This window comes from Rosa rugosa, chromosome 3 (genome assembly GCF_958449725.1).
Source record: "Rosa rugosa chromosome 3, drRosRugo1.1, whole genome shotgun sequence".
NCBI classification, from domain to species: Eukaryota; Viridiplantae; Streptophyta; class Magnoliopsida; order Rosales; family Rosaceae; genus Rosa; species Rosa rugosa.
The window spans coordinates 54656868-54674619 of record NC_084822.1 but is presented as its reverse complement, the minus strand read 5'-3'; the positions used below and the strand labels follow the sequence as shown (position 1 = coordinate 54674619).

At 36.8% G+C, this 17752-nt stretch overlaps 2 protein-coding genes across 2 annotated transcripts; both read left to right on the top strand.

Moving 5' to 3' along the window:
* Positions 1-7764: 7764 nt before the first annotated feature.
* Positions 7765-13113, top strand: LOC133740010 (protein tesmin/TSO1-like CXC 6). The gene is made up of 8 exons (XM_062167838.1): positions 7765-8561; positions 9089-9190; positions 9727-9904; positions 10128-10469; positions 10823-10926; positions 11018-11112; positions 11764-12165; positions 12710-13113. Exons 1-8 carry the CDS (start codon positions 8161-8163, stop codon positions 12919-12921), a joined length of 1836 nt encoding a protein of 611 aa, XP_062023822.1. The 5' UTR covers positions 7765-8160; the 3' UTR covers positions 12922-13113.
* Positions 13114-14359: 1246 nt separating this feature from the next.
* Positions 14360-17735, top strand: LOC133738392 (uncharacterized). Its single transcript, XM_062165927.1, has 13 exons — positions 14360-14866; positions 14989-15065; positions 15154-15234; positions 15328-15459; positions 15539-15625; positions 15795-15848; positions 16042-16132; positions 16220-16290; positions 16368-16437; positions 16548-16600; positions 16710-16803; positions 17071-17168; positions 17406-17735. The coding sequence occupies exons 1-13, from the start codon at positions 14455-14457 to the stop codon at positions 17490-17492; spliced, it is 1407 nt and encodes a 468-aa protein (XP_062021911.1). The 5' UTR covers positions 14360-14454; the 3' UTR covers positions 17493-17735.
* The last annotated feature ends 17 nt before the right edge of the window (positions 17736-17752 follow it).

Below are 17752 nucleotides of genomic sequence, written 5' to 3'. Positions count from 1 at the left end.
ATGAAATCTCATGCAGAAAAATCAGATGGAATTAACAAACCGTGGAGAATATTAATCTACTGAATCAATTAGATTAACTATATACATATATCAGAGTATTTGTAAGCACTGTTCATGGGAACCCCATTATTATAAATAATCATAAAAGTTGATGTCTTTTCGACTGTCATATATGGCGGGCTAGCTAAGGCAATAGGACATGTTTTGGTTTCTAGCTGTATGCATCAAACCCAGTGCTGTCTACCCAATCGATTTGAACCTTGAAGATTAAAACAACAAAACTACAGTATAATTAGGGAGGAGAAGTGATTTTGTTAACTAATCTCATTTAGCTGCACAAATAATTTGCACCAGATTTCAAATACACGTGGCACGACTAATGTATAAGTTCTAACTGAACTGATTGATTAATCTGGACGCGCGTTTTGTACTAAACCAACAACCCAACAGGCTATATGATTGTGTCAGCAATACAGCTCTGAACAAGAACCACTGTATATATTTTTCACGGGATGTGAATTTGGGATGGATTAGTACCAAGAATTATTTGGTAAAATATTATTAGGGAGATCGGGCCCTCTCCATATATAATTATATCTCCTTAATTATTCAAATGAAGATCCAAATGAAGACTCATTATATATATGTATGTGTATACATGATTAAAGAACTGTTAAGTAGAGGAAGTGCTTCCATGACCCAAGAACTCTGTCTGCTCCTCAAATTTATAACCTGCTTGATCGTATATGCTTATTGCTAAGTTGCTAACAGCCTAACAGATCGAGTTGAAAAACAAAAAGTCCATATAAATCACCCATAATTGAATATATCTCTGCTTTTTGCCAAGGCAACTTGACCCAGTAATCAAACTTTCTAAGATATATAATGTGGCACGTTCTTAATTTATATATAGAATAGATCCACCACATATGGTCTAGACTTGAATCTTTCGCATATGATCCATATCAGCCCTAATGAAAATTTTGTGTCTAGTATTCCTTTTAGGTAGCTACGCACCCTCTTCGCTTTCATGCTGCTTAATCTTCTTCTGTTCTTCAGGACTTTAATCAAATCAATCTTACTGATATATCTGATATCCTGCATGGATCTATGTGTTTTAATCTGTCCTTAAGTCGTATTCTTGATCGGCCTTGAATCAATAATTGAGGCCATCATTCACTTGAGGTTTTGGGAGACTTGGAGTGGTGGACTTCTCATTACATTGGAGATAAATGGCAATGATAAAGTTTTTTTGTACGGGGATGGATATATGCAACCAGATTTAACCATGTCCGTACAATTCAGTTCCTTTTCACCTATATGTTAAGGTAAATTAGTCAATATGAAGGCATGGCAAATATAATGGATAAAAGGGTATGTTTAACCGAAGTTTTGGAAGAATTTGTAGGGAGATAAATTTAATATACGGTACCATATATATACTAGGAGAATGTTTTTAGACCGTAGTTTGTTAAAATTAGAGCCCTGACCAACCAGGTTTTGCCCAGAAAAATTATTTCAAGGATTTTTTTTTTTTTTTGAGAATGTATTTCAGGGAATTAGTTACTGGGTAGTTGATTAATTTAGTTAATTTGGTGGTTTTGGACCACGTTGCATATATTAAACGATCGAGTACCTAACGGACCGGCTTTGCGAGCTTTTCCATAATATTATTGCCTATGATTGTGACCCGACAGCTCTTTCAAAATCTCTACTTCGTACAAGATTGCTTTGGCAGTAACTCTCCTACGCACACACACACTTATACAGATATCTACAATCGATCAATCATCGTGACTCGATCGATCTGCATCAATTAACTAGCAGTGGCATGTATATATGCACATGATAAATGAATCGATATGATAAGTACATTACATATACACCCTGGATAGTTTAAAGTAGTACTAATTACTATTGCTAATGAGTGAGCATGATGGAACATAAATCCTAGATCTAGATTGCTAAATTCTGAAACCTTGTGAACATGCATATCAAAGGAATTTGAGATTGTTGGTAAATTGAAGAGGCAATTAAATTGTGAAATAGTGAAATTTAATGTTATTCACTATAATGCAAAAAATTAATCTCAATAGTCTCAAATGTTTCAGATGTGATTTTATATATCAATTTGACAGCAGCTAGCACGTTGCATTCATTTTTACTAACTTAGTGGTAGAAATGGTAAGATAATTAAGAACATCAAAACAATGGTAAAAAATACATTAAATTAAACATATATTAGCTAGCAATTAGTGTATGTGCCAAAGAACTTGTAAATTAACCACCACAGGTGGTCGAGTTGCTAAGAGCCTCTAGGTGTGGAGGTTCCACACCTGGGTTCGAATCCCGCCGACGCTGATTGAAGTTAAATCTCAATCTATTCTTGGTGGCCAGGGAGGAGGAAGTGTTCTGACATGATTCCCGGCACAGATTAATCTCTAGGCTTAGGAAGTCTTTGAGGAACTGTGTGATCTCGATAAAAAAAAAAAAAGACTTGTAAAATTGTACAGAATAAAACAGTGCATATATATAATAACTTAGAAACATGAAAAACTAGTAGAGAAGGAAGCTATAGTTTTTATTTTCCCTTTGTTACAGGAGCTATACTTTTGATTTCCAATTCTTTATATTAGCAACATCGAAGTTTTTTTTTTTTTTTTTTTTTTTGACTTCTTAAAATGAGTTTGGTACTAATATTTATTTGGTGGTTCTAGCTGGACTTCCAAATTTGCTATTTGGATCTCTCATACTTAGTAACCTCTAATTTACTTTTTAGAATACTTGAAAAACTAAGTAGACCTCCTTATTTTTATCAAAACACCCTTGAACATGATATATAACAATCTGTTGCTCTACTTTTTATCTGTATCTTTAACCATGAGAAGAAGAATTAATGAATCAAAATCACATGATATTGCGCATGCTCTCTTATGAGTAGGGCTCTCCTCCACCAACATTAATCAGAGGGTTGGTTCTCAATCTTGATGTTGTTAGAATCCCTTTGAATTTGTTAAAAGAAGGATTTCAAGGGTTTTGGGTTGGAAGATCGAGTAATAACTATATCATAATATTCAATTAATTTAGTTTAGGGAAATTCCAAATCAGATTGTTTTGTTTTGAATTAATTTTGTATTCAATGATAATTATTATTATTTTTACTTAATTGTTTTAGGTAAATTATAAAAGGAAATATATGGGTAATATAAGAAAATTCCGGGAAAAAAATTAATTGAATGTTATATTTGGGGAGATAAGAAGAGTATTTTTTTTTTCCTTCCATTTTTATCTATTTGTCCTTATTTGTCTTATCATATGACTTGACAATTAATAATTGAAAAAAGTTGGAGGTTCAAATACCAAATTTGGAGGTCCAACTAACATTTATTTCTTAAAAAAAAAAAATAGTCTTCTCAAATTTTTTTTTGAACAAGAGTCTTCTCAATTTATTAACATTAACCAAAAATAAACTAAATGGCCATTGTCTTTTTGTGAAATTCATAAATAATGGGTATGAGAATGAAGCCTTTCTTTATTTTATACCCTTTTAACAAAAAATCTAAACCAAAGGCAAAGGGCGCATGTTTAGACTTTAGAGTGCTGAATTGATGTGGGAGAGAGCAAATAAAGGTCTTATTGGTATTTTCCTGTTCTTTTAACTATAGGATCGGATTTACCACAATAGAACACTACATCACCTATTCATTAATAGGGGAGTATTAGAGAGATTTTTAGGAGCAAACATAGGGTACGTACTTAATTAGCAGCATAAGCTTAACATAATTTGTGCTAATTAAATAATTAATCGGGGCATGGTTATGTTGTACGGCCTATCATTTATCAGTGGAGCTGCTAGAGCTGTCGGTGGTGGTGGACCGCCGGTGCTCTCTTTTAAGTCTTAATAATGGTTTATTGGTGGAGGTGGCGAATAAGGCAATTTATCTGTAATTGTGGAAGAAAAAGGAAACTGAGATGTCCGTTGGGTTTGTGGTTTTTCGCGTTAAATTAGTAGGGTAAACGGTCAAATAATTAATTAACTTTTTGATCTTGCAGTTCATTGAAAAGTGTGCACTTCTTCAAAGATAGTAATCAAACCTATATTTGCCTACCTGTTTGTACGCATATTCTATAGGCAACACTACCTCTCAGTCGGACTGTGGAAGTCGGATCCGTTTGGTAATTAACAGGGAGAAAGAGAGAGCAGTACGTGGGGGGATTGCTGAGAGAGAGAGAGAGAGAGAGAGGATTGCTGATGAGCAGTAATAAGGGCGGAGGATTGGTGATCGAGCGGTGATGGGGGCGGAGGACTGGAGGAGTGAATGATTCACCTTCTTTTTAGTTTTGTCCAAAAGGCCGGTAGGTACAGTTGATTCTAAATGTTAGAGATGTACTATACTCACTGTACTGTATACCTGAGCTGTAATTACAATTTCTATCTGCTCAGTTTAGAAGAAATTTCTTCTTTCTCTTTTGGTCAGAACAGCAAAGTTCATCTCACCGAAGCACCGGAAAATTACCATTCAGATTTCAGAATATAATGCAAGGCCTGAATTTGTACCTTATTGAATTGAAAACCTCATCTCAAACGGAAGAGAAAAGTATCGAATCGAAAACTAAACTTTGCGAGTCATTAGTATCGTCATATGTGTCTTTTTTTTTTTTTCTTTCGTTTTCATGAGTGTCATACATATCCTTTTTTTTTTTCAATATCTCGGATTTTCAGTAAAGAAGTAGATTAAAAGTGAAGATAAAAAAAAAAAAGAACACAAGAGTATTAAGTAGAAGTCACTTTTTAGTTAAATTTAACTAAAATTGTGAAATATAACTATTGATATAACAATTTTGCTTCAGCAATTAATAGTAGCTATTTTAAGTGATATGATATGTTTTGTTGAATCATAAACTGACATGTGGACAAAATGAGAAGAGATAAATATAACTTTTGCTTTGACTATTTATGATTTACTAGCTAAATTAACTAGTAATTTTAGCTAAAGTTAAATTTAACTTACCTATAACTATTATGTTGGAGTTGAATTTTGCTTCAAGAATAGCTATATATATATATATTTAAGAATTAAATTTAGCTACTCTATTGAAGATTTCCTAAGAGAAACATAAATATAAAAAAAGCAAGATATTGGCAAAAGTAGTCGGTGGTAATGGAGAAAACAACATCGTTGCTTGACAAGTGGGTAGTGATTCGTATGGATCACCGATAACAGTTATTTCTTACTCTTTAAATAATTCTTTTTTGTATGTTTAAAATATTCTCATAATAGCTTGCATTTTCATGATCGAACTACAACTAATCACATCACGTGGTTGTAGTATTTAGCGGACAATGCTAAAACCATCACAAGGTATTTGAATCTATGTCCAAATATTTAATGATACTAACAAAAATATCCACCTGCCAAGTAGGAGTGTAAAATGGCCGGGGCCTTCACAAATATTTGAAGCCCATGCCCTATCCATGAGCCCGGTAAACTTCGGGTCAATAGAGCCCGCCCACGTCCTGTCTTGTATTTGGCCATTACTGAGTTGAATATCGAACTCAATTTTTAAAATTTTTAATCTTTTCAAATTCACCTATTAAATAATAATTAGCATTCTTCATACATGCTCTGTATGTGTAGTAGTTTTTTTTTTTTTTTTAAGAAAATGAAAAAATAAATGAAACAAAACAATTATTGCAGAGAGAAAATAGTAGAGAGAAAAGTTGGGGTTGTGGAATCATTTCTTTTTAACTTTCTTAATAAAAATTTATTTTATAATTGTCATATTTACCCTTATAATTTAATTTATTCTCAAATTTTTTTAATTTTTCATAGTTAAATCTGTCCAAATTTTTAGTTTTGGCTAAGAAAACATTTTCTCTTAATAATAGTATAGATATTTTTTTTGAATCAAGGAAATAACTTTATAGATTAGAACTCAATAGAGTTGATTACAATCATATCGTAACACATCCAGAACACTTTCTAGAGCATCATCCAAACAAGAGAAACACAAATAGGTCCATTCATTGAACACTCCATGCTCCGCCATTACATAATAGCTTGAATCTTCCTTCAATGCTACTCCAGAAGATTCACTAGTACCACAGGTGACAAACACAGATATAGTTCGAAATAACCCTCCGGGATCCCAAATACGAAACCCTAAAGAATTAGAGTCCATGAGTTTGGTCCACAAACAAGCCCAAATACAAGAAGTATCCAAACATAACTTGGACACCCAAAGTGTTCCAACTAATCTGGGTCTTGGACATGAGTTGGGCCACCCAACAGATTTGGGCCGCACATTGGGCCTTGAAAGTGATCTGGGCACCCAACTCAAATCCCGCCGTCCTTTTCCTGCACCGATCACGATCGCCGCTGCACGTACAGGCTGCCAGCCGGCCTGATGTCGAACCCTCAGACGCGAAGCCCAGGCCACTGCATTTTGATATCTTTGAGCCGTCGTCGCTGTCGTGAAAGCCAACGTCGTGTGCCTTAGTGACTTCGCCATAGATCCGACCACCGTTGATCGGAGAGCATAGTATCCCATCACCCCTAGCAGCTCCTCGGATATGCTCAGTAATCCCAATTTTGACCACACATCCTTGAGCCGCCCTCGCTATGGTCGGGCCCGACCTGAAATATCCATCCCAGCAATTAGACACTGAAAGGCCATACCGCCCTAACACCGTAGGCCAGTTTTCGTCTGAGATTCCTCTTGAGAAAAACGGAGACCTGAGTCGATCGATTCAATCTGCCAGAGAGATTGATGTGGTTGGGAGTTCGCCGAAAAGAGATGGCTTTGGAGGGCTGAAAGGCCATGAAATGTGGAGAGAAGAACTCCCCTTAGAGAGGAGGCCAACGTCGGCCGCCATTGGAGAACCCTAAGAACAGGGAGTCTAGGGTTTGGAGAGAGCATTCTAATTAAACCGGACACATTATGAATATAATAGTATAGATATTGATGATGATGATGATAATATGTATCGACTCATAAAGGAAATCAAATATAAAATTATGTATAGGTTAATCATCAATTAGGTGCCTAACATGACAAGAATTGAAATTTTAGCTCTTTCTCCAAGTTTACAAAAACTCATTTCGCTTTAAACAATCCCGCAATACTTAACTATTGCTTTAAACTCATTTTGTTCAATTCCAACATTGTACAAGTACACTTTGGGTCTATTCACCAAAGTTTTTTTTTTCAAACTATTTTGTCCACTAGTAGTAGTATCAATTAGGACTATAAAACCAGAAAAATATAATAAATACTAGTTATTTTTTCTTTTGGACAATAATAAAATAAAAAGGAAACTATAAGAATAAAATCTAGTGATGTTCAATAAATTCAAAAATATAATACTTTAATTATGCTTCACTGGATAAAGCGTAACAAGTTACGCTGTAGCCGCCGGGAGAACAATTCGTTTTTCAAAATTAAATTTCGCACTTTCTGTCTCCATAGTTTTGAATGTTAACCGTCCATTCGCTTCCTAGGTCAAGTACCACTCAATCTCCACCCTCCACGTGTACCCGGACCCCCACCCCAGGACTCTAATTAGCGCCAAATTCCACTCGCGTCGCTTTCCCAGAGAAAAACCTAATACCCCACAAATCCAACGGCTCCCAACCCTTCCTCACCCTCACGCGAAATCCCCACCGCTCAACAAAACTTTCAATTTGGTCCGTTGGATCGTCCAATGGCCTCATCAACCCCTTCGTTATTTAGGAAATTCAATTTCAAAAAACGTCGAGAGGGAGAGAAAAAGAAAAAAAGGACCAAAAGCGAGGTGGTGTTCTCTCTATTCTCTCTATCTATCTTCCCTAATCTTCCGAATCCCCCAATTCCGTTCAGGCTTCACCGCTCTCTGATCGAACTCGGGGTTTCCCGTAGCGTCGGATTTAAGTTATTCCGATTCCGTTTCTTCGTCTATGAATTTTTGTTTTTGTTTCGTAACTTATGGTCAGTTTTTTCACCGCCGGTGAATTTCTTCCGGTCCGAGACGGTTTCCGGCGGCGTGTGGAGGTCGGAAACGGATCGGTTTAATGTTTGTTTGCTTTCAACGATTTTGAGGATTTTTTGTTTTGAATTAAATGTGAGATTGGGAGAGAGAAGGCCAATTGTGCTTGCTCGTTTTTGGAATTTGAGAGATTAATGGAGCAGAGCGAAACGGTTTCCGGTACGGCGCCGAAGAAATTGGCGAGGCAATTGGATTTCACGGCGCCGGTTCAGCCGTCCGTTAACTCTGCGTTGCCGGAGCGGTCTGGACCGGCGGCGGTTCAAGTACAGTCGCAGACACAGCCGCATCTGCGGGCGCATCCACAGACGCAGCCGTGGTCACAGCCACAGCTACAGCTACAGTCACAGTCACAGTCACAGCCACAGCAGCTGCATAACTCGCCGGCACAGTTGGCGTTACAGTCACAACAGCAGGGGACGGTGGTGCAATCGCCGAAGCCGTATTTGACGCAGGCGGTCTTGCACTTTCAGGCGAGGCCGGTGGGGCCTACGATGCCCGTGAACGGCCGGATTGCGCACTTGCCACCGAAATTGGGGTAATTTATCTGTGGACTGTTTTTCAAGAGCTGAAAGATTTGAATTTTATTGTTATTTGTATGGGAATTTTTGAAATAGGCTCTGGAATACAGCTAAAATTTATGTTCTTGTGGTAGGAAAACATTGCAAAATAGGTAAGGTATGTGTGAATTGCAAATGTGATGGAGTATGTACTGGTTTTAGTTATGCACATTGATAACTTATCAAGAAGAATGAAGTCATGGAAAATAGTAGTAATTTAAAAGACTAGTTCTCTCTTAATCATAGAGAAGGTAGTAAAGACTCTGCTTTATACATTACGTTTGATGTTTCTTTTTGGTACAAGAGGCTGGAGGGAGAAAGGTTTCAGGTCTTTGGTTCGGGTAGATGCGCTCCATCATTGGAGCTTTCAGTTTATATGATTCATTGCCCAAGCTTGTTCGCCTCTCTTTTAATAAAATTATGTTCTAATCCCATTGATTTTGAATGTTTCGTATCATGTAGTTTATATTCTTTTTGACATTTGCGTACATATGCTTTTCTTCAGAAAACACGAGTCTCCTAAACCACGCGCACGCAGCGAAGCGAAAGAAAGTACTCCAAAGAAACAAAAGCTGTGCAATTGTAAAAATTCACGGTGCCTCAAGTTGTAAGGACATATAATCCTTTTTATGGCTTTTAGCTTGTGTGCTTCTGTCTCTATGAGGTTTTGTTAATTTGAACTTAAACACCTAACCACCTATTGTGGACAATCTCTTGAGTTACATATGGAGAGTGAGGGAGATGTTATGGATATTTACATTATTCGTACAGCTCAACGTTGCATATCCTGCCGGTTTGATATTGAGTGAAAACCTGAAATTCATTGTGACCTTGTCATGCTTACTTTCTACTATGATGTTTTTCTTGGGGATACAGTATAACTTTGTGGAATATGGCATATGCATGGATCTGGCGAATCACATAAGTGATCTTCCTTTAGATGATCTTTTCCTTTTAAATGAATACAGAAAAAAACAATTTGCTTATTAATGGGTTAAGTTGCTAAATATGTCAGTTACTACGAAATGTACTGTCAATAGTGTTTCTTTTTAAGTTTTCTGTACTACGTTGAATTCTATGCCTACATAGGTGGCACATAATATTTCTGGTTGGACTATGATTCAAAGTTTGGTCATTTGGTAGGTACTGTGAGTGCTTTGCAGCTGGAATTTATTGTAAAGGATGCAACTGCATAAATTGTCATAATAATGTGGACAATGAAGCTGCTAGGCAGGATGCGGTTGGAGCAATTTTAGAGCGTAACCCAAAAGCATTCAGACCAAAGATTGCTAGCAGTCCACATGAATCTCGCGATTCTTGGGTATCTAATCTGACTTATTTGGAGCTTGATTGGTTCCCTTGCATAAATTTCAACATGGTCATACTTATTTATCCTAGTATCACAGAATTTTATATGTCAACGTCTTGTGCCAGAATAATATGTTTAATAATTTGAGGTATTCATGTTTTTCGTTCAAGCATGCATTGATAACTTGAACAAATCCAGTTCAGTGTGCATTGATAATTTGTTTAAACGTATTCAGGAAGATGCTGGGGAGGTTCAAAAGCACCACAAAGGATGTGCTTGCAGGAAGTCTGGGTGTCTCAAGAAGTACTGTGAGTGCTTCCAAGCCAATGTTCTGTGTTCTGAAAACTGTAAATGCATGGACTGCAAGAACTTTGATGGAAGTGAAGAAAGAAGGGCTATCTTTCATGAAGATCACAATACGATAGCCAACATGCAACAGGCAAATGCTGCCATTAGTGGGGCCATTGGATCTTCTGGGTTTGGGCCTCTGGTGTCCAGACAAAGACCGAGCGATGAACTTTTTTCTGGCATTGGAGCCAGAGATCAATCAGTTCACCGGATTACACAGGCTCAGCAGGTACAATTTGTCAGAATACTTGAATATATTAAGTATTGATAAGATATACTTAACTGGTTGCTTACAATGAAGCGTGCAATTTGAGTTTTGCATTGTTGTGTGAATAATTTGATAAATTGTTCTTGCCAGGCTTAAAGATTACATTTTTTTATATCTTATGAAAGGATATGCTAATGTTGTCAATGATCATTATTCAAGACAAATTAATTGAATGTGGCATTCTCTTTAAGATTAAACTAGGTCTTTCTTTCTCCCTTTCCATTTTCATTTCCTCTACTTTAGCCAACAGGTTGAATATTAATTTTTTTTTAATATTTATCTATATATTTATTTTAAATTTTGACTCCAATCAGGAAAATCACTTAAGACCTCCTATGGCCTCTTCTTCTCTGTTATCTGTTCCTACTTTTGGTACTCCTAATGCTGCAGTATCAGGATCTTCAAAACCCACATACAGGTGTGTCAAATTTCTTAAAATTGCTGTAGAAACCTTTTTTTCTTTTCATTTTTCCTTCAATATATAACCCTCGTCATTTTCATTACTGAAGATCTATGTTGGCAAATATCATCCAACCGGAGAACATAAAGGATCTGTGTTCACGTCTGGTTGTAGTTTCAGGAGAAGCTGCAAAGGCACTTGCAGGTTTGGTTATATACAGACCTCCATCTTTCTTTTCTGCATGATATCTTTGCATCTCATCACACTTTTGTAGTCTCTTTCTCTCTCTCTCTCTATTTTTTATTTTTTATTTTTATAAACAATAATAAGAATAATAATAATAATTATTATTATTATTCTTATTTTCTTTCCTTTTATATGTGTGTGTCTCTGTGTGCACGCTGTAAGGCAACTTAAGGGACACTATGAGGTTGAACCCTAGGAAGTAGGTGAAGTTACTATTTAGGTTCAGAATTCTTCTTTTGTGCTACTAGAATTAAATTCTTTCAAGAAAATAACATTCAGAAGCTGTTTCTGAATGGCCTAATTAGTAACCTCTTGGTTATTAACCAAAATCAAGCATATCCTTTTTCCTTCTGGTTTTTTTTTTTTGGTCATATTCCATGGTGTTTTCATTTCTCTTAGGTTACCAGATTTCTGATTTCGTTTGAACGACCATGTATAGGAGACTTATTGTTTGGCTTGTAGTCCAAGTCAATAGTCCAATACATATAAGCATCTGAAAGATCTCCTTTTCCTTAGCATATTTTATATTTTCCCCTTCTGAATTGCTAGAGTAGGGTCAGATATTCTTTATTTTAGTTGGGTTTTGAATTTCCAATGTAACATGTACAGAAAATAGGCAAAAAGAGATGATTGATAAGACTACTACCATCTCAGCCACTCGAGAGGGGAAAGAAAGTAAAAGGGAACAAGATCAAAATTCTGCGCATGGTGACCGTTTGGGAATGAATCAAGCAGATAGAGATGGCAGCAGTGGTTCTGGATCAGATGGAGGCGATGTGCAAAATAGTAGACCAATGTCCCCTGGAACACTTGCCCTGATGTGTGATGAACAAGATAAGATGTTTATGGCAGCTGAGCTGCCAAATGGGATAACAACGAATAGTCCAAGCACAACTCAGAATCCATCTCAGGAAATAGGTTGCACGGAGGTTTATGAAGAGCAGGAAAGAGTTGTCCTCACAGGATTCAGGGATTTCCTAAACCTTCTTATTACTCGTGGTAGTATAAAAGGTGAGCTTCTTCAAGTTCAAATTCTGAACTTATAATTGTCGAAACCTAAAATGGGTGGTCTTTTCATTCTAGGCAAAATGCCGATTAGCATTGTCAATATTCTTGAGAACTTGATATTCTCACATAAAATGCAGTTGGCTATCTGATGGAAGACATTCTTGCATATTTTGCTCTCTGTCTGGAGTATTATGATAACTGGGAGAATCATGTTTTCCGCTATTAGAATTAGTGCAACACTGAATCTTCAATATTAGTCGTTCATAAAATATAAGGGGTTTTAATTATTTTAAAGTCCTGACATCAACATTCAAATTTTCCATGAAAATCTCCCTCATCTGCTTCTAAGATTTTGCATAACTAAGGTCCAAAGTTTTGCATTTTTAAAATGTAGAATTAGTCAATCAAAACTAATTGTGAAGAAGTTACTAAAGGTCAAACATAGTAAAAGGGAAAGCCAGGACCCTTTTTGATGAATTTTTATGTTTTCATATGTCCAACTAACTGAAGAGAAAGAGTCCTTACTCATTTGTTTCTCACTTTGCAGAAACAATGTGTTCTCCCATAGCCAAAAGGGAGAGGGAAATCCAAAAGGATTCTGTAGAGGGTGGAACCCCAAAGAAACCCAGGTGCGAGAAAGCAACATACAGCAATGACATTGGGAAATCTCCTGCTTCAACAAATGGTAAAGTGCTTCAGTCAGTAGTCACTTATGTCTCTGAAGTTGGATTGCCCTTGAAAAATAATACTGGGCAATAAAATCCCATTGATAGAGTCGTTACTTTAGGATAGGATTAGATCAAGTGTTATCACTGTTGAGACATTTGGGCATGATTTCTTGCCATATCAGTTTACCTTAGGTCTTGTAAAACATTTTTGGAGAATCTAGTCATAAGTAGACCCTTCTGTTTCAGCATAATTGAAATCCAAAAATAGTTCTAAATTTTGTTATGCTTTCTATGTTGATGTATGATGCAGTGAAATTCCGGTAACTTAGAGGTTGCTTATAGAGCTGTAGTCTAATTTAGCTCCTCACAGGCTTACGTGAGAACTTGTTTCGTGGACATAAGATCAGATATTGATGGTTGAGATACAGAGTAATTAAGAAGCATCTCAATACATAGCTGGTCCCCAGTTGAAACACTATTTGAAACCTTATTAGAGAATAGTTTGTTATGCTATTTGATACATGAAAAATCCAGTGTCTTCTAATGCTCAACTCATGTGCCTCTGGCTAATCAGTGTTTTACTGTAATGTCATCTTGTCGAATCCAGATTGCTGGATTTTTCCTTGTTATTGCTCGACTCTGCGTGTTATAAATCCATAGTGAATGCCTAATAGTTCTGTTCTGGGCTTGTGATGGATCAATTTGAACTCTTAAATTTGTATTAAGTTGAGATTGAAGAAAGCGAAAGCTATCCACTTTCTCATTGTGGTCCATATTAGATGCCTTGGAGTGATGAAAGTGTACAAAAATTTGCTTTGATCTTAGCCTCTTGAATCCATGAAAGGACTTTCATGAAGCCAAGCTTGTTGTACTCAGTCAGGTGGAGCTTCCTTGCATCTTCCTGAACTTGGTTTTTACTTTGATCATTGTCTGAATTGTGCTTCCTACTACTGTCATTTTCTTTGGTACATTTTGCTTCAAACAAAAACTTGTTTCCATCATTGTTCTTTGCTGCCACAAGGAGACAAGCTCCTGTAGCCAAATCCTAAACGGGCTGTTGGTTACTTTTGGGGTCTTGAAATGTCTTATTATAATGTTCTACACAACATAATAATAATGTTCTCAAGTATGGGCAATTTTTTTTTTTTGCATTTCAACATGGGTATATAAATTGGATTTTTTTTTTTTAAAAATGTCCTTGTTGGGAAACTTTTGTAAAAGGAAAATTAAATTAAATGAGAATTTTTTTCTTATAATATGTCTTTATTAGAAATTATCCATAATTGGAACATTCAATTTCCAGGAACATCTGGCCGGGTGCCGGCGATCAATTAAAATAGAATTATCTGAAACATTCAAAGATCAAATCAAACAAATTAAAGCAAAAAATTAAGGCACCGAAATCAGATTCTTGCATTAACAAAAGGAAGAAAAAAGGGACTACATGCCAAAGAAGATCAACTCTAATAGAGAGAGAGATCACCTTCCTCATATAAAACATCTGAATCCCATGCTTACTGGTTATCACCCAAAACCAAAAGGAGAAACTTATCAGTTTAACACCCAAATCCTGAATAACCATATCAAGAGCTTCAGAAACCCAGAATTAGTAATCATCCAATCCATGGAACAACACTCCAAAAACACCTTTACATTTTGTAATTATTATTTCCACAAAACAACAATAATACTTCTTTTAGTTTCCATTATAACGCTAACGCTAACGCTAACACAAACCCAACTCTTCTCTCCAATGAGCACAATGACCCACGCTCTCATCATCCATCTTCCTCTGCAGCACTCCACTCTATCATCACCATCCACCACCCTCCTCCCGCACGTGCGACCTCCCCTGGCCCACACGTGGGCACGCTCCCCGCCAAAAATATTCCCCTATAAATACCGGTCCCTGTCTCAGTCTCAGTCGACCGGACCCAGATCAAACACTGACACCCAAATGGCCGAGGAAGCTGTAGACGCCCAGAAGCTTCGTTCCGAGTTTTACAGAGTCTTGAATAGCAGGCGATGTGGCGAAGGTGAGCCAATGAGAAGTTTCATTTACGTTGCTCTCTATCTTTGTTCATTAATTAAGTACGTAGTACGTAGTCTTGACTGGTTTGGTTCAGTTTTGTTGATATGAGAAGTGGAATTGTTTCAGTTCCGTTAACGGTGGAGCCGGCGAAACCGGTGACCAATCCTTTGTTTCAGGAGGCTAACCCTCCAAGCTTCAGCGAGGTTCGAATCTCCTCGTAAAGTTTGATTCCTATATCATGATCCATTTTTGTTTTATGTATTCAAACGTTGGTGTTGGGTTTTTCACTAGGCAATGAACGCTTGCCCCAAGGCTAACATTACCAACTTTAAGGAGAAGCTACAAGAGGAAAATCTTTACCTAATTACTGAGGTAAGCTACTTGGGTGTCTTAGTTTGAGGTTAGCCTAATTTAACCTAATTAATCAAAATATTTATAATAGTAAATTTTGGTTTGAGTTGATAGGCAGGAGAGCAGGGGAGGTTACCTGTGTTGATTTTGAGCATGAAGGAAGAAAAAAGTACCCAGAAAAAGCCTGCTGTTGTTTTTCTGCATAGTACTAACAAGAACAAAGAGTGGTTGAGACCATTGCTTGAGGTATCCTATGTTTGATCTTTATTCAAATCTTTGTTCCTGTTAAAGCACAGTTCAGGCATATTTGCCTTTTCTTTTTCAGGCCTATGCTTCAAGGGGATATGTAGCGATTGCGATTGATTCTCGCTACCATGGTGAACGTGCCACTAATATAACCACTTACCGAGATGTGTGCATTCTTATGCCCTGCTCTTTAGTTATGAAATTTTGGCTTGTTGATACTAAAATCACAATCTAGAACTGATTTGTTGCACACACCTACCGTCTAAGAACATCAGACAAATACTTATTCTGTGAGTGAGGCCTGGTAGTGATCTGGAAATCTTATTAATGTGCAGGCTCTCATATCAGCATGGAAAAGAGGAAATACAATGCCATTCTTATTTGATACGGTAATTAGTAATTCCCCTTAAGTAGTTGTCTGCAAATTATATAGTTACTGAACTGTTACTTTGAATGTAAGAATTAAATTGAAACACAATTAGTGATCGAGATTCTACCCCACAGAAGTCTAGTTAGTGAAATCATTGGGGTTAGTTATCTGATGGTGTTGTTTCATAAACGATGTAAGTTTTATTATCGCAGGTCTGGGACTTGATAAAATTGGCAGATTATCTAACACAGAGGGAGGATGTAGATCCTGCTAGGCTAGGAATCACTGGTGAATCACTGGGAGGTGTGCAAAGAAAACTTGATAAGATGGGAACTTGAATATGACTTTTGCTAAAAAGTGCAGAACTGATCGTGTTATTTCGCAATGCAGGTATGCATGCATGGTTGGCTGCTGCTGCTGACACCCGCTATGCAGTGGTTGTCCCTATAATTGGTGTTCAGGTAGTATGTCTAATTCGTAACTTCTAATTTTATCTAGTGCGAGTACAACTAACTCACCCTTTATGCAACTGTGATAGGGGTTTCGATGGGCGATAGACAATGATAAGTGGCAGGCTCGAGTGGACAGTATAAAACCTGTTTTCGAAGGTAAGACAAGTGGTATATCATTCAGTCTTAACGTCCATTTCAATAGCAGCTTGTAGAGATATTTTTATATTTGCTTCTCTGATTCTTTCATTATCTTGGTTGCATTCCAGAAGCACGAATTGATCTAAACAAGAGTGCGATTGACAAAGAAGTAGTGGAGAAGGTTAGTTGCATACTTGACTCTTCTGATATGATATCCTGGATAGTTCGATTTACACTTCAGTATGCTTACTGAAGTTGGATGGCATCTTACAATTTACACATCTGACCAGGTGTGGGATAGGATTGCTCCAGGTCTGGCCTCTCAGTTTGATTCTCCTTATACAGTGCCAGCTATTGCACCGCGTCCTCTATTGATTTTAAATGGTAAAATCCTTGTTTGCAGTAAACCGTTAATAATCCTATCCAAATCGTAATGCAGTACAATACTTACTTAAATCTAAATGAATATAACCCCTGAAACTTCTGTTGTCCACTGAATATAGTGGTCTACGCGTCCTGCAATGCCCTATATTATGTCAATTTTTTTAACCTTCAGTTGAATATTCAGCTAGATCAAATTTCTGTTTGTTTTCAGTCATGTAGGATCATGTTTTATTGAGTATCATATACATTTTTTTCCAAAAATAATAGGTGCAGAAGATCCTCGATGTCCACTCGCTGGTCTGGATGTTCCCAAAGCGAGAGCACTCAAGGCTTATGAAGATGCACAGCGTGTAGATAAATTTAAGGTATGTGGTAGTAGCGCCTTAAGGAAAAAGAGATTATAACACAGCAAGCACTTTAACCTATTCGTTTAAACAAGTTAATACTTCATCACAATATGCCAAAAGCATGATATTCAGTTTTAACTCTGCATCTCATAATTGTTTAGATAAATGCAAAGTAGTGTTTCCTCTTGTTTATTTTTTTTCATTTGCAGATTAATTGACAAAGCTAACGTACATTCTCCATTTCTTTAAACCCAGTTAATAGCAGAGCCCGGCATCGGCCACCAAATGACCGCTCTTATGGTAAAAGAGGCAAGCCACTGGTTTGATAAATTTCTCCAGTGAGGCTATTCGGTGAAAGTTGTTATCTTTGTTTTTCATCAAGTAAAATATACTTTTCCATTGTATTATGTGTCTGTCATAATGTCTTTTCTTGGTGCTTGTAAGAATAACCCTGCAAGAGGTGTGTTTATGTGGTCTGTGATGTTCTGGTAATGCTTGGTGAAGTATGTAAAGCAACAAAATAATGTGTAAAAAGACACTGAAATCTTTGTTCAGTTAAATTAGATAAACTATCTCTTTTGTTCAGCTGCTAACTTTATTTC

Coding starts and splice junctions, on each gene's coding strand:
- LOC133740010 (XM_062167838.1), top strand. CDS start 8,161: ATGGAGCAGAGCGAAACGGTTTCCGGTACGGCGCCGAAGAAATTGGCG. Junction 9,905..10,127: donor ATGAATCTCGCGATTCTTGG/GTATCTAATCTG, acceptor AAACGTATTCAG/GAAGATGCTGGGGAGGTTCA. Junction 12,166..12,709: donor TACTCGTGGTAGTATAAAAG/GTGAGCTTCTTC, acceptor CTCACTTTGCAG/AAACAATGTGTTCTCCCATA.
- LOC133738392 (XM_062165927.1), top strand. CDS start 14,455: ATGGAACAACACTCCAAAAACACCTTTACATTTTGTAATTATTATTTC. Junction 15,235..15,327: donor ATCTTTACCTAATTACTGAG/GTAAGCTACTTG, acceptor TTGAGTTGATAG/GCAGGAGAGCAGGGGAGGTT. Junction 17,169..17,405: donor AGCGTGTAGATAAATTTAAG/GTATGTGGTAGT, acceptor CTTTAAACCCAG/TTAATAGCAGAGCCCGGCAT.